General features: G+C 42.6%; 1 protein-coding gene across 1 annotated transcript in view; it reads right to left on the bottom strand.

The window, feature by feature from the left end:
* Positions 1–15,084, bottom strand: part of pappaa (pregnancy-associated plasma protein A, pappalysin 1a) — a gene marked incomplete at its 5' end in the record, with an annotated part of 79,459 nt that overhangs the window by 40,993 nt on the left and 23,382 nt on the right. Inside the window, 3 exons of the mRNA XM_084572594.1 lie at positions 5,465–5,661; positions 8,316–8,407; positions 8,535–8,663. Of these exons, the coding sequence (XP_084428720.1) occupies positions 5,465–5,661; positions 8,316–8,407; positions 8,535–8,663 (418 nt within the window). The remainder of the gene's footprint in view (positions 1–5,464; positions 5,662–8,315; positions 8,408–8,534; positions 8,664–15,084) is intronic.

Here is a 15,084-nt window from a genome sequence, read left to right as displayed (position 1 = left end):
TGAATTCCAGATAATTTTACCTCCGTTTACAACCTTGGACCCCATCTGCCCATGCATTTGTCATTTCTCATGTTTCTGCCTATTTGCGTTATTTTAATTGTCACTTAGGCCATTATCTTTTTATAAAATTTCCATTTTCCGAATTTCCGTTTTACAGTATTCGACTGCCGTGTGCTCTATTGTAGTAACTTTAACTCACAAATCTGGGCGTTCATCCATTTTCTCAGTCTGCATGTCGTTCTTTCCCTTCCGTTTGTTGTTTGGGTAATCGCAAAAAACATTACTACCATTATTTAACTCCACAGGATAGTGCTGGAATTCACACTTTATGACCCAAAAATGAATGTGTGTCAGCCTTACAAAGATCTAGCACACATTTGCATTCTGCAAGGCAGACAGCAGGCTACAAAGCTATTGTGTACAAACGGGCAATATGTATTTATGGCTCTATGCACCATTTATTCTTATGTTGCTGAACCCTCCCTCGGCAGTGGTTTAAATATGGGATCATTCATCCATCCTTGGCTTTGTTTTGACGCATGAAGATTCAAAAGTTAAGGGGAAAAATCTGATCTCATGCACAAATGCTGCATATTGAGATTATCAGTCAGCAAGGTACTTAATGGATGCATTTCAATGTTCTTCTGCATCTACCTTGTGCGTGTGTTTTACAGTAGAAATATTAGGAGGAACACACACACGCACGCACACATGCACTCTTTGTCTTTCTCCCACACACGCAAGTACATAGCATTTGAGATTTCGTGCAGATACATGATCTTTCTTTCTCCTCAAGTGCCTTCTTGTGCTGTTGTTGCTTTCTTGCATCCGTAAAGATCCCTATCACCGCTGCCCGCTTCTCTCTCTCTCATACACACACACACACACACACACACTTACAGAATCAACACCGTCTTTAGACATCAAACAGGACTGATACACAAAGTGAATACAGGAGTTGTTTACCAGATCAGAAGGAAATGATCTGATATCTACTCCCCCCCACCCCCCAACACACTCATTCGAACAAAAAGTCCTCGCAAAGCATTGTCCCGTATCGGGAGGGCTCATCTCTAGCCTGACTTTACCAAAGAGCTGTGAACCACAAATAAGGAAACGTGATTAAATTAAACCACAAACGATGAAGGGGGCAATTAAAAAGGATGGACTGTTGACTTCCACGGGCACAGATTTGCTTGCACAGTCAGTTTTTCAAGTACTTTATAACGTGGCAATAAGCTCTTTAAGTGTCCACCTCCACATTTTTAAGTTTATTGTCACTACTTCCAAAACCTCTGCAAATACTTGTTGTACTTGTAAAAACAGGTTTTGGTTTAGGTTCCTCCAGGAGAGAGCTAGGAATTTCCAGAAGCTGTTCATGTGTCTTGTGGTGGCCCAACATCTTACTAAGACAACATTTCTTTGCATCCTCCTTTTTTTTAATGTGCAGTATAGCATCTTTCTGGGCCTCTGTTTGCCTCTTTCTCTTTATTCCCTAACACATAAACACACACGCCAGCGCACAAACAAGCACTAGAAAGGCAATAGTGGTACTTATTGTGGGATGAATGCTAGTGGTTAACCAGACGCTAACTCCAGCAGAGAACTTTACTGTGATTTTGGCTGTTTGTCGCGGTACTGACATTGTCTCCGGAGTGCGGTTAACGCAGATCAAAATGTTACCCTATGTGCAGTGCCAAGCCCCAAACAAGAAAAGATGGCTGCTCATCATATCTCAGTTATTGATCCTGTCAGGCATAAGGGTTTCGTTCATTTGCAGCTTTAGTTAAGTTTGGTAAACAAAGATCGGGTGAATGACAAGGAGAGAGTAAGTGTGTTGTAACCGCATAATGAATTCTGTTTAACGAAAGAGCAGTTCCAACAGCAGCTTAGGTACTGGCAGGGTCACTCCTAAGCTTATTTATGCACGGTCACTCAGTGCTCTCAACAGCGCTTTCTTGAGAAAAGATACTATGTCGCAACATGCCGCATTTATACCTCAGCGACTTCAAGCAGACAAAGACAGAACTAATTCCAAGCAAAATATGTTAAAAAAAAAATTATGTATTCCATCTTGTCTCCCTAGAGTACAGAAACAAGCTTTGCACTCTAGCAGTAGTCATCATTTGTCAAACCTCGCCATTTTAATATTGACGACAGAATCTCAAAATTGCCAAGCAATTGTCACTACTACCCCGACAGCGATCTGACACCCTGTCAAGTGCAATGAGTGAGTCTGTATCAACACCGCCACAGCATTTTTAGGCAGACTTTGCTCAAAAAAGGTATATGAACGAGAAGAGAGCACCATCATAGGTTACTGAGTGTTATCGAATCAAAGGCATACAAAGCTTTTACATCCCTTTCCACCAACAAAGACTCATTGTCGCCAGGAACATTGCAAAAACACCCGCAAACTGAGAAAACTGGAAGGAAGAACTAAAGATATGGAATGAGATCCAGATGGCAGAGGAATGAACTCTTCATTGGGCACTCTATGACAGATTCCTGGTTGGCATCAAGGGAAATTGTCAGTGAAAACAGCAATTGAACAACCCAATGGCTGGACATCACCAAAGTTTACCCCCAAAGTAGCGTTGTTTTCCGTCAAAGTGAGTTGTTTTGCCGCCATTCACGCACTGCGGCGTTTCGCATGTTGCTCTAAAGTGGTCGCATTTGAACTGAATCTGTGAACAAAGACAAATCTACGGCCTGGTCTTCATCTCAGCAATAAATCCTCACGACTCATCTGTGGCATGAGGCTCGAGAAGAGTCGCGTCACACGCACGCATCTGCGCAATTGATCTCAAGTTATTTGGCCTCAGTTATTCGAGGCCGTCTTAGGTTGTCTTTAACGTGCGAGGCCAACTAGATTGTTGCAATATCTCAAGATCACGAGAGACTCCATCTGGCCGGGCTGTAAGCTTAGAACCACTGCAGGTCAACCAGTCTGCATACTACGATAAACAATTGACAACTATGGGTGTGTTTTAGATGTGATGACATTGTATGGTGACGACAGCAAGAGGTGACTGCTTACTCCAACAACAGGGGTGTCAGAATATCCTCAAAAAGACGACAAGCATTGTCTGCCTACCTGCAAAATACATAGCTAGCTAGAGTGACTGCTTGCTAGCTTTCAAATCCCATCCCGTTTGGTCTGATGGTTTTAAGTATTTTTTGAAAGTGGCTGCCCTTTTTCCCAGCAGCTTCCAAGGACGAATTCTCAGATGGTTCTGTGCAACAAACCATCTGTTGCGTCAGGTTAATGTTATCTTTGTTTTCCAAGGAACCCCCATAGGAAAACAAGTTTGCACAATTGTGTATTCACAACCGTGTGTGAATTTGCCTGCTCGTCCACATGCAGGATGTTTTGTTTGTGTGTGTGCATGCGTATGCTCAAAACTGCAAGGACACAGCACAATCAGGGTTCATTTGGAGTTGAAAAGATGGCATTTGATGTGACTGTAGTGCATGTTACTGGAGTGGAAAAATAAATGTCAGTGGGCTTTGAGCACGGATTTTTTTTTTTTTTTGTGATGCAACAATTTACAGTTTACCGGACAGCTGGCAGTGTTAGAATGTAAGGGAGAGGCAAAGAGAGGTATTGACAAGACCTTCATGTTTTGTTAACCTCTGTTTGCAGGTTTTCCACATGTGTATAGGCACTTGTGTATCAGCGGCCTTGTAACGAGGTGATCTCATAACATATGACCCTTAGGGAACAGTGTGTTCTTCACAGTAAAAGCAGTTTTTGTATGAACAACGTGTCCTTCACAGCAGAAATCCTTTCTTTATGGTTATATGGACATGTTCCACTGATGTCTCATTCCCCCCAGAAAATAAAACATCTGCAATGATGTTGGAACACACTGAGTTTTTTTTTTGGTCACTGAAGTGATGCAATATAAATATCAAATGCATTAAATGATGTCTGTTAATTTTCTGCCCTTGTTTGAGCCGAACACCTGACCACAGCTGTGAAGAATAACTAGTTCACTGGCCTCGTGAAATGCAGTGGGAACGAGCTCCACCAACAACACACAGTTCCAGCATCACATGCACGTCAGAAGACAGAGCACAGTCGGGGTAGGGGTGTCGAGTCTTGCTATTCAACACAAAGATTCTCCTTTGTAGGGTTAAAAGAGTTAACAAATCTATTGACCGGAGTTGTGACAAATCTATTGACCGGGAACCGAGCCACAGTTCCGAGACGTTCTTTTTTGTATTTTATTTTATGGTTTTTGCTGTGTTTTGACACAGTTGCACACAGAAGGTCATGCTTTGCTTCAAGACGGTGTAGGTGACAGAGCTGGTATAGTGGTGAGCATAGCAGTAGACCGGAGTTCGATTCCCGGTCAGCGCAAAGGTGTTTAAAGACTATATGAATATAAAGCATCTGTCTATCTAGTATATAGATAGGCCGACTCCGATATCCCACCAAAAGAATACGTATTGGGATTCAGATCCAAATCTTACCCTACCCTGCTTAGGCATCTTAAAAATAAATAAATATCAAAGTGCCAGTCTTTTGAACGACTCTATGAAAGGAACTGGTCCACAAGATCCGGCTCTCCCTAAAGACCCACTAAATTCCATCTCTAGTTAAAATATGTATCATCACAAAATTTAACAATGCATTAGTGTCAACACTCAACCAGAGCAAGAATTTGGTTTGAGCAAAATATATCTTGAAAGCCAGTAAGAAACTCAACCATAGTGAAATGCAACAATAAATAGGGCTTTAACGGAGAGATAGTATACGTCAACAACATGTCTTAGCTTTCACCATCCATATTAGCGAGTGGGGATTAAATAGGATTGAGGCCAATGCACTTGTATGTGTCTGAAGCTTTGTGTTTGTGTCTGTGTGCGGTGAGCACTTCTATTACTCGTGTTGTGGCGACATAAATCTCTATACACAGCCGTAATGTGCAGACCCAACCGGCTTTTGGGCACAAAAGGCACATTTTCATAATGTAATTCATTGAACGTTGGTGTTAATTCTTGGGTTAACGTTGGGTTATGGTTTAGTATGTGTTCGTGGGCGAATGTATGTGTCACCTTGATGTTTTGGGCAGTCAGCCACCTTCTAAGTTACACCAGCAACAGATCAATACATCCACCGGGCTTAGGTGGAATCAATGGCTTCTGCTGCTGTCTTCAATAAACATTACCCTAATGAAAGGGGCAAACTTCAGCACTCCCCCTGGTAGACGTCTAATCAAAGGTCCCAGTCTTACTTAAGTGGCAAACCGACAATTTCTTTCACAGAAAGGAAGTGGAAAGCAGCAGTTGCACATCTTCAAAGAATTAAGGACTATTTTGTTCAATCAGCTGATTGGTCATAGTTTGATAAGATATTCAGTTACTTGTCTACGTGTAGAAAATGTTTCTGCTTGTTACCATCTAAATTACATCAATGGTGGCAACTGTTGACGAGACAAACTATGAATTGCCTTACCTTAGTAACAGCTGGATACCCAGCAGCAACCTCGCCAGAGCAGTAGGGCTTTTCTTCATGGGAAACCTCGACCGTGGAAGCCCACTGGTCCTGGTAACCACTAGGGGTGTAGAGGCCACAGTCTCTCACACCAGTCTCCCGCTCAAAGTCCTCGCACACCCCATCACCATCGTAGTAGTAGCACATGCTTGGCTCTCCTGCAGTTGGAAAAAAAAAAGAACAGGGAAATCAAACAAACGCACGGCTTGACACAGGAGAGCCAGCTCTTTAGGTTACAAATGAACGGTCCGCCAACATCTGAAGGAACTTCCCACCAGTCATTAGGAACTGAAGAAGCTGGTTGGTTGGAAGAGTCGCGAAACGTCCTCAAGAAACCCTACGAGTCCAGCTGCCTTAATTTCCAATTTTCCGCATTTGGATATACCACAACCTGGATGACTGAGAACCTTCACAGATATAATCCCCGCCACAAACCACCCAAGTCTATGCCCTTGTTTCTACAAAGCCAAACAGATGAGTTTTCACACACTCCAACCTTTAGTGCTCCTCCGTTTTTATGGGGATATAATGTCTAGCCTTTATCTCTATTGTTTTGGAAGGTGAAGAGGGAGAGGACCAGATAAAGACACAGGAAGAAGGTAATATATATATTTATATAAATGGAGATAAGATAATATGTAAAGGTCTGGGGGAAAGAAACAAAAAGAAAGAATGAAAGAGAGAGAGCGTAATAAAATGTGAGCAAGACGGACAAAGTCAATAGGTAAAGAAAGATATAGCAGTATTTTTTCCAGACATCCCACCCGGAGTTAAGGTCTGGAACTGAAAGCTTATGGACTGGAGGAGAGGGGAGCAAAGCAGGGAGGTTGCCTGGGCCTCATTGGTCTCAGCCCTCAGCTAAAGCAGCGTCAGCCGGTGGGGTTCCAGTTAGGGGGAAAGGCGGCATTCTGTGCCAAGTTGGCCGGGGCCTCCTTCTCGAAATTCCAGCCATCCCCAGCACGGCCAAAAGCTCAAGTCAGTTCTGTGCTCTGGCAATGGTAAAACAAGGGGCTACTGAGGGGGCATACAGAATAGACTCCCGCCACTCACTCAGCAGGAACAGAGGCAAGGAATAAGGGAAGGGGTGAGACTGAGACGGGGAGCAGCGCAAAAACAATGGCCCGCGAAGGGTGCGGGAATATAACGGGCAGAATGTGAGCTGAAAGAGAAGACGAGGGAAAGGATGAAAAAAGGTGTGAAAGAGTATTGCTACAGTATTTGAATTTGGACAGGGATAGAATAAACAGATAACGGAAAAGTGGGAAGGTGACTCAGTGCATGAGCAAAGGGAGGAAAGCTCTGCAGCTAGAGGAAGAAAAAGGAGGGATGAGATGAGAAAACAGAGACAGAAAATCAATGTACAGAGGCTTTCTTTTTCATTTTTTCAAAACAGCACCTTAAGCTATATTCGACAACATATATGAGAGGGGGGAAAGAGCGCGATCTGACTTGAACGCTCACGACGGTGGCTAAAGAAACGCTGATTGCATTTGCTTCATGCTTTATCTGCACCTGTGTTAATTATGACTTGGAGCCCTGTTGAGACATAGCCCCTGGGATTGTGACACCAGGTGGGGTCATGTGAAAAGAACTTGTGAATTTCATCAGTTCCAGATATAAATCTGCTCAGTCGTGTGAATAGCCTATTAAAGCTCATCCAGATTGTAACACCCTAAACCTGTTGTGTACTTAGTATCAATTCTCCATCCAGCTCTCTCTTTCACTACCCGGCACGTTGACAAGCGGGAACTCTTTTGCACATACAGATAGACGGACAGAAGGTCCTGTCATTATAGTGTCAGATTTCTGTGCAAAACTTCAGCTATGTCAGACGGTGTCGGACACGCAGACACACAAACACACACACACACATCCCAGAGCACTGCAGTTGGTGGAAAAACAGCACAGCCAATGCAGTCATCCAGCAATCTGACAGGGATTAAGTGGCCACTTCACAGAGGCTCACACATGTGTGTCCATGCATGCATGCGCTGTGCATGCACAAACACACGAACAGAAAAAAGTGCAGGAAAAAAAAAAAAAGATTGTCAGCCAGCAGGAGACAGGACAGGAAACCATCGATCTATTCACAAAGTAAAACAACGTACAGTAGGAGAGGCCATCCACTTAACTATGTTAAATAAGATTACATCCACCCTTTCAACAGTAATGATTTCCAGATTTTAATTTTTTTTTTTTTTTTTTTGCAAGAGGTCAAAACGATTATGATATCTTCTGCTTTTGTATTCCTTTGAGGAAAGGCTTGAAGTAGCTGAAGCAGATGATGTACGCGCAGATGTTAAATCCGCTCATTCACAAAGTGAGCCTCATTGAAAAATCCGAAGTCTGTCTGTTCTGTGAAGTAAAGTGTAAACACGAGCACCTGAGACATCCAAAGACACAATACGCAAATACACAAAAAACTCTGCTTGTTTTTCTTACGCTTTTATAGAAAATTGTGAAATCTTGACCTGATAAACGTTGCACGTACATATCAGTTTTGGCCGGTGAAATATGTTTTGATAACTTTCGGGGACTTTTCTTCACACGAGAACCATGAATCAGCTGCACACTGATACAAGCAATAGCTCAAAACGCTATGATACAGAATCCCTCATTCACAGCTGTTGATATATGTTACAACAAATATCCATTTTGAGATGACAACAGAGCAGCTCTGTTTGAGGAACTCGGGGATAAAATATGTTGATACGATAAACTCTGTGCCGTTTCTGGTATTTTCTTTCACATAAATTCACCGCTGACGTTCCTATTTTAACTTTGAGAGTAGCTTTGTCCTTATTTGACTTACCAATGCAGTTGAAGTAGGGTTCCTTCTTACACTGACTGGAGCAGCCGTCCCCATTCATAGAATTCATATCATCGCACTCTTCTCCTTTGGAACTGAAATAGCAGGAGGCCATATTTAGACACAAACACTGGGAAACTGATGAAAACTATTGAAACACAATGAAAACGGTTCATTACACATCTGTGTGCGTCTATGTAAGTTTGGATCACTCGCGTGTACCTCTGGATGCGTCCATCTCCACAGTAGGGAACCCCAAGTTCGTGCACCAGGGGTGGGGAAGGCTCGCTCTCACTCTGGCTGGAGATTGTTTGGACCTGGTAGGTATACACAACATGTGGTACCACATCCCTAGACAGAGAGGGACAAAAATCATAGTTAGTTTGTATTTTAAAATAATGGGAAGAGATATAGAGATGTCAGGGAGACAGAGATTTAAAGATGGTACGCTGAGCGCCACAGGCCTGTGGAGAACTGGTCGATAGGAGTGATGCTCTGTTTGCTGGTGGGTGTTCGTGTGTGACTCTTAGTTTCCTGTCAAGTGTCTCAGCACACGCCTCCGCGCCTCTACCTATGTTGTCAACTGCTGACGTGGCTGCTTTTGCCCACTTTGGGTCCAGCCCTGCTTTGTTTCCTTATCGCAGTGATTCAAGGAACCATCGTGATGAATGGAGAGGAGAAATGTCGAGGGACTACTCACTTTGCCGGTGCGCATAAGTCGCCACAACGGTTCCTTGAGTCACCGTGATAAGGAAGCCTGGGGGGGAAAAAAGTCTGAAAGGAAAAAAACATAAATGAGAAAACCAAAACCGTAAACGAAACAAACCAACGCTGTGAATGAGAAACCAAAATTTATAAGCAAAGCAGCAAAACTCATGGAAAGAAAACCAGGAAGCAACAAAAGTGCAAGTGAGTGTGCTTTTAGGATATAAATTACTCTGATTTATAATGTTAAATAGTTAATTTTTCTGATTTGTTGTTTGCCTTTACATGTTCTCTTTATAATAACCAGGTTGGGTTCTTGCCTCGTTTTAACTGCTGGTTCATATAAGCCACCAATTCACCAGTCCTGATTTATGAATTCAAATTAGTTATGCTTTCATGAAATAAAAAAAATAAAAAAATGTAAAGGCAAGCAAAAAATAAAAAAATAAAAATAAATAAAACTTGACTTCACATAAGCACTCTCATTTGCAACTACATTGGTCAAGGTTTTCTTTCCATTTTAACACTTTTTTCCTTTGCTTATAGTTTTGGTTTCCCATTTCTAGTTTTGATTTGTAGCTTATGGTTATGGTTTCTCGTTCATGGTTCCCCCTTTTTTTTTTTTTTTTGTCGGCTTTCAGAGTTTTCGGTCCCGTGTGTGCACTTGTATTACTCGTGTTGCGGGGTCGTAAATCTGTTTGCACAGTCACACTGTGGGAACTTGACTTCCTTTTGGGGACAAAAAGCACGTCCCTCCGAAGTAAATCATTCAGTTTCAGGCCGTAGACTTGGTATAAGTTTGGGGTAGCTTCGGGGTTGCACTTGCATCCAGCAAATCAGTAACGGAAACATGACAGAGCGTGTGTGTCTGTTTGATTTAGACTAGCGCTCTCTATAATTCATGCGGTATAAATGTCTTCAATTTTTCTTTGTGTGTGTTTTTTTTTGTGGCTACAATTGTGGCAGGTGATCACTTCATTAGATGCCATGATTTGCTTTAAAAAGAAATGTAACAGTTTCAAACAAGCCGTGTTGCATTTGCTCAAATGAAAAACTGAAAGGTAATGTGCGCAAATGTGTGTTTACGCTGTAATGATTGACTAAATATAGGGATGAACTATAACCGTAGTTTTTTTTTCATATTTGCTAAATGGGACAAAGTCAACACAACAGAGAAGGTGAGCGAGTGCTCGCTGCACGCGCAATACGGCGTTATGCGTAAGGACATAAGGGGATGGGAACGTGGTGCAATCGGGGCTAGCATTGGTTAACTGTGTGGCAAGCATTAGGTCTGCAGGTGGGGAAAGACGTCCGAAAATCAGGGCAAACAGGAAAAAAACAATCATTTCATGTGGACCATCAAGTATCACTGACCTAATTTTGGACCGCCTTCTGCAATGCTGCGAATGCACTGACAAGCAGGCAAGAGTACTACGCTGGGAAAATGCACATGCAGCATGTGGATATAAAGTGTACACGCCGCCACACACACACCAAACCTTTAAAAGTAGGCATACACGACATAAACAACACACTGCCTGCCAACAATGGCCTTTATTTATTTATTTATTTATTTTTAAAGACAAGTACACAGGCTTAAACTTCCATTCCCCACGCTGCCATATAGCTCCCGGTGTAAATGCAATGCAGCACCAGGAGCAAACACTCTTGCCAACTTGCTGGGCTACCACACAGTTTAAACCCAAGGCCAAAGTCAGCAATTAAATCTACAAAGTCTCTCTGAGTGATGTTCAGGAAAACCATGACCTGAATATGTGTAACAAACATCAAAAACGCACGAACATCCCCTAAATGGAAAGAATAGATGTGAATATTTCCATATTTGCTTATGTGCATACATGCTCTGCTTCTTTTAATGAAAGATTTACGGGAAACATTCTTTCTTCGTGACATTTCTGATTACGGTCCACAGCCGTTGTTTCTTTTTTTTCCCCCCCTTATCATCCTTGCTTGATTTTTCTCGTGTTTCTTCATCGAATCCCCCACAGACAAAGGTAGGCCTATCAAGTTAGCTGTGGAGTCCGAAATTAAAAATAAAAAAAAAACAATGGGCCCAGAAGATCGAGTATCAAATAGAACTTCCCCACAGAAGAATTCATGCCTAAGATGAGATATTTATGTTGGCCTAATCATCATCAACACAGAATGTTTGACCTGACAGACTATCATCCACAGAGCGGCGTGTCCTGTTCCGCAACGCTTGCTCATGCTGGTGCGACTCCAGGCTGCACTCAAACATGCCCCCTTCTAATTGAATTAGTTTAGCCCCTGGAAAAGTCGAGCTGTGGGAGACTTTATCTTTGAGGAGACCAAACACACAGAATAGATGGAAAGAAGAGAGAAACAGGCATTGCTTTGAAAGGAATCAGGCACATTTCCATTTCGTGGACAAACTGATATTTGGCCCGTCACACTGTAGGCAATCAAGTACACACACACACACAAAAGAAAAGTGGTAATGGTGCCGCCTGATCAGGCCACAATGGGAGACACGGTCACGGAGGTCTGAGCAAAAACAAAGAGTTAAAGAAGAGATAAGGAAAATGAAGGAGGAAATCATAGTTCCTAAAATAGGGTCTAGGGAAGTTGGGTCAGAGGGCTTTTGTGGAAAATATGATTAGGTCATTCATTCCTCACTACGCTGAAGTTTAGTCCATCTATCATCCCGTGGGTAATCCACAATTAAAGTCAAAATAGTACTCTCCCTATAAAATGAGTTTCAGCGCTGTTTGTATGTTTCCTGACAAGCAAGGGATTCTTCAGGGATTCGTCTTTTCCAGCAGAAAAGATGGAGTGCTATGATGTTGGTGTGCTACCAGAATAAGACGAAAGGTCTTGGGGAGGAAGTTAAGGCGAACGACTGAGCACAGAGTTAGCACACCTCTTCAAGAGAAGACTTTGGTTTGTGTCCCCCATAAAACGTTGTCTAGCCGAAGAACTGCAAACCAGTCACTAGGGTAGATGCTGTAGTAGTCTAATGCAAACATTGTCTTTAAACATACCTCACAACTTTCTGCTGCAAAACAAAGCAGGTAAAGCCTTGCATGCATTGTAGAACCTTCAAAAGTCCTTGCGCTAAAAGTTCAATGAAGGTTTCAATGAAGCGCCAACAGCTTAAATCTACATTGCAGCAACAGAGCTACACATACCATCCTCAGTTATTTCCCCAGAAGTGTCATCACTGCGTCATCTCCTTCGTCCTATCAAAGCACCTGCCAGCCTTGATTCTCATCACATAGCAGCATTTAGCCCATCTAATAGGCGGTTTACCCTTCTCCATCAATTTGACGCCTTAGCTACGGCGACAGCGCAGAGCATATGCAGAACCCATGTAACTATGCGCCGCGGCAATGCAGACCGCAAGACCTGTGATTGGCCTGCTTGGTAGTAGTGTGTTTCCACTTTAGTATTTCCAGCTGCTTCTCCAGCTTGTTTCTCTTGATTGTTTTGGATTAATAAAGAGGGAACACATTGAGGACAGGTTAACTGAGGAGGTTTGGAGATACATCTGTATCACTTGTCTTCAGCGAAAGTTTGGCCAAAGTTCGGCGAAAGTTTCGGTCGCCATTGTTGGACGTGAAGCAGGAAGTAGAAACAAAAATTAGCCCAACTGGCAAAAAAGACACAGAGGTTACTAACGAGCACACAAGTATAGATGGCACACACCGTTGTAGGCAATGTGCGTAAGTTTACGGCGTCTATGTCCCGCAGTACTCTAAAAGAGCCTTAACTGTTAAAAGAACTAGCAACGGGCACTATACAGTCTTCTGACCTCCAAAAACCATAAAGACAACTACAATTGGCAGCAGCCACTTAAGTTAAATCCTACTTGTTACTATGTCCGCTCATGAAAGGCAGAATATAGTAAACAGCTTATTTCTTAATCAGGTTGACACTGCATGAATCTTAATCTTAAAGTTCAAAATGTTATTGTGAGAACATGTTCACAGTATCAATCAACTAATCAGAAAATAACCAATTGATCAGTTGAAGAATAGCTAGATCAATCGAATCTGCCCAGTTTACATGTTTCTTGGACGTCCAAATACATCTTTGTTTCTAAAGGGTAAAACATTCTACTCCTCATGGTGATAACAATGATAACAAGAGTTTAAATGTTCTTTCAATCTGTTCCCAATCAGATGGATGCTTGATTCCCCCCCTGACCTTACTGCTATGGGCCATGTTAACCAGCAGCGGGGAGGAATGGAACGGAACAAGTGGGGCAGATGTAATGCGAGTCAATAAATTCTCCCTCCCATAGAACTTCATAAGTGCAATAAATAGAGAGGAACGAGCTTTTTAATGACAGGGGCATTAATATGTAGTAAATCTATGAAAGAATTTACGACCAGCATCCTCCATAGGTCGCACTTGACACATGAATGGAATGGATGGCGTCCAGCGATACATATAATTTTAGGCACGCGTCCAGAATTCCTAAACCCTCAGTTTCATCTGTAACTGATCAAATATCATGTGTAACTGATCTGATATACAACGCACACTACAAAGGGCTATACTCCAGTCACTGTCGAGGTATCATGCGATAAGGGTTCATCGCTGGTGCTTGTTTGTTCATCCAGACATTCTTTCTGAGACCCCTGTAGGAAAAGTTTTTTTTTTATCTTGGCTTAATCTCAAAGTCAGTCGCATGGCACTGTAATATGTCTTTCAAAGGCATTTTGATTGTACAAGGTGATTACGCATAGGAGCATGTGTGAATGCATGTGCCTGCTACCGAGAGGAGGAAGAGCAGTGTAGTGTGCGTGTTTGTGTGTGTGTTCTGGACCTTTACTGATGTGTGAGCATACATATGGATGTGTTTCCATTCACCTTGTTGTTCTTGGCTGAAAGATCCCAGATGAGAAAAACAGATAAATATAAGGAAGTTGAAGGAAAAAGAATTTAAAAAGAAATCTTAGATTGGGTCTGCGAGAGTAACGAACACAGCAAAGCTCCTTTTTGAATTTTAGGTTTTACTGGTTTTCATTTTACACCTACATGATGTCAAACAAAGTAATGCTGCATGCTTAGAGTCATAAGAGATACTTTAAAGGAGGTAGGAGATAACATTTAATGGAAAATGCATGCCTTTATAGAATGCCTCTGTGAGCCTGTGGTTCCCATTTGCATGAACAACTGCATTTTTGTGATTTTTGATATCGTAGTCCTTGAGGAAACCTTACCTGAATCAAGACTTGAATCCAGCAAACCCCCCGTCCCTTAGCTGCACAATACTTTTCCTACGCGCCCTCGCCAACACATTATCTCAACAGAAACATCAGAATGGTGCAATGGGAGAGGGATTTAGACTGCTGATTGACCATTTGACAAGAATCTCTGTTTGAACAGACTGCCGCCACTTCTGTGTACCAAACTCGTAACTGCTGGAACACAGAGATTTAGCCAGAATGAGTAAAACTCCAGCCTATCCCTTCACAGGACAAGTGGTCACAGAAGATGAATGAATGAATGAATGAATGAATGGGTAAAACACAAAGAATATATAGTAAAAATTAAAAAAAACTGATTATGCATACGTAAGAGAAGACATAAAGATGACAATATTCCTATACAACAGGAGTCTGGTCACTAATGGGATGCCTAGAGCATATGAGGGCAAAGACCTGTGCAGAACCAATACTGGGGGAGGGGGACAGTCCTCTGTCTCACTTAGCTGTGAGCTCTCCTACCCTTCATCGTCATACTTTCTCAACCCCCTTATGTTCTCCTTCATCACCTATTGCCACCCACCCCCCAAGCCCATAGCAATGATTTACCCCCAACTGTTACAACCTCCAGCCCCGCATCTCTTCCTCACTCTTCTTACTCTCCACTATAATTTACTCTGTCACTCTGACCTCCCAGCCATTCCAAACAAACCACCACCCAAGGATGGAGCCAAAGAAGCCAAGATGTCAGCCGTTCCTCTTGTTCAGTTTGCCCCGGCTCAGATGAATGCCAGCAGCCTGACAGCAGGAGGTCAGTCATCCCTCCACCCCCCCGCCGCCCCATGGAAACATACCACGGGAAGAAGTGACTT

The sequence above is a fragment of the Chelon labrosus genome, assembly GCF_963514085.1.
Source record: "Chelon labrosus genome assembly, chromosome: 22".
Taxonomy (NCBI): Eukaryota; Metazoa; Chordata; class Actinopteri; order Mugiliformes; family Mugilidae; genus Chelon; species Chelon labrosus.
The sequence above is the reverse complement of the archived record's forward strand: the minus strand, read 5'-3'. Positions and strand labels throughout refer to the sequence as shown.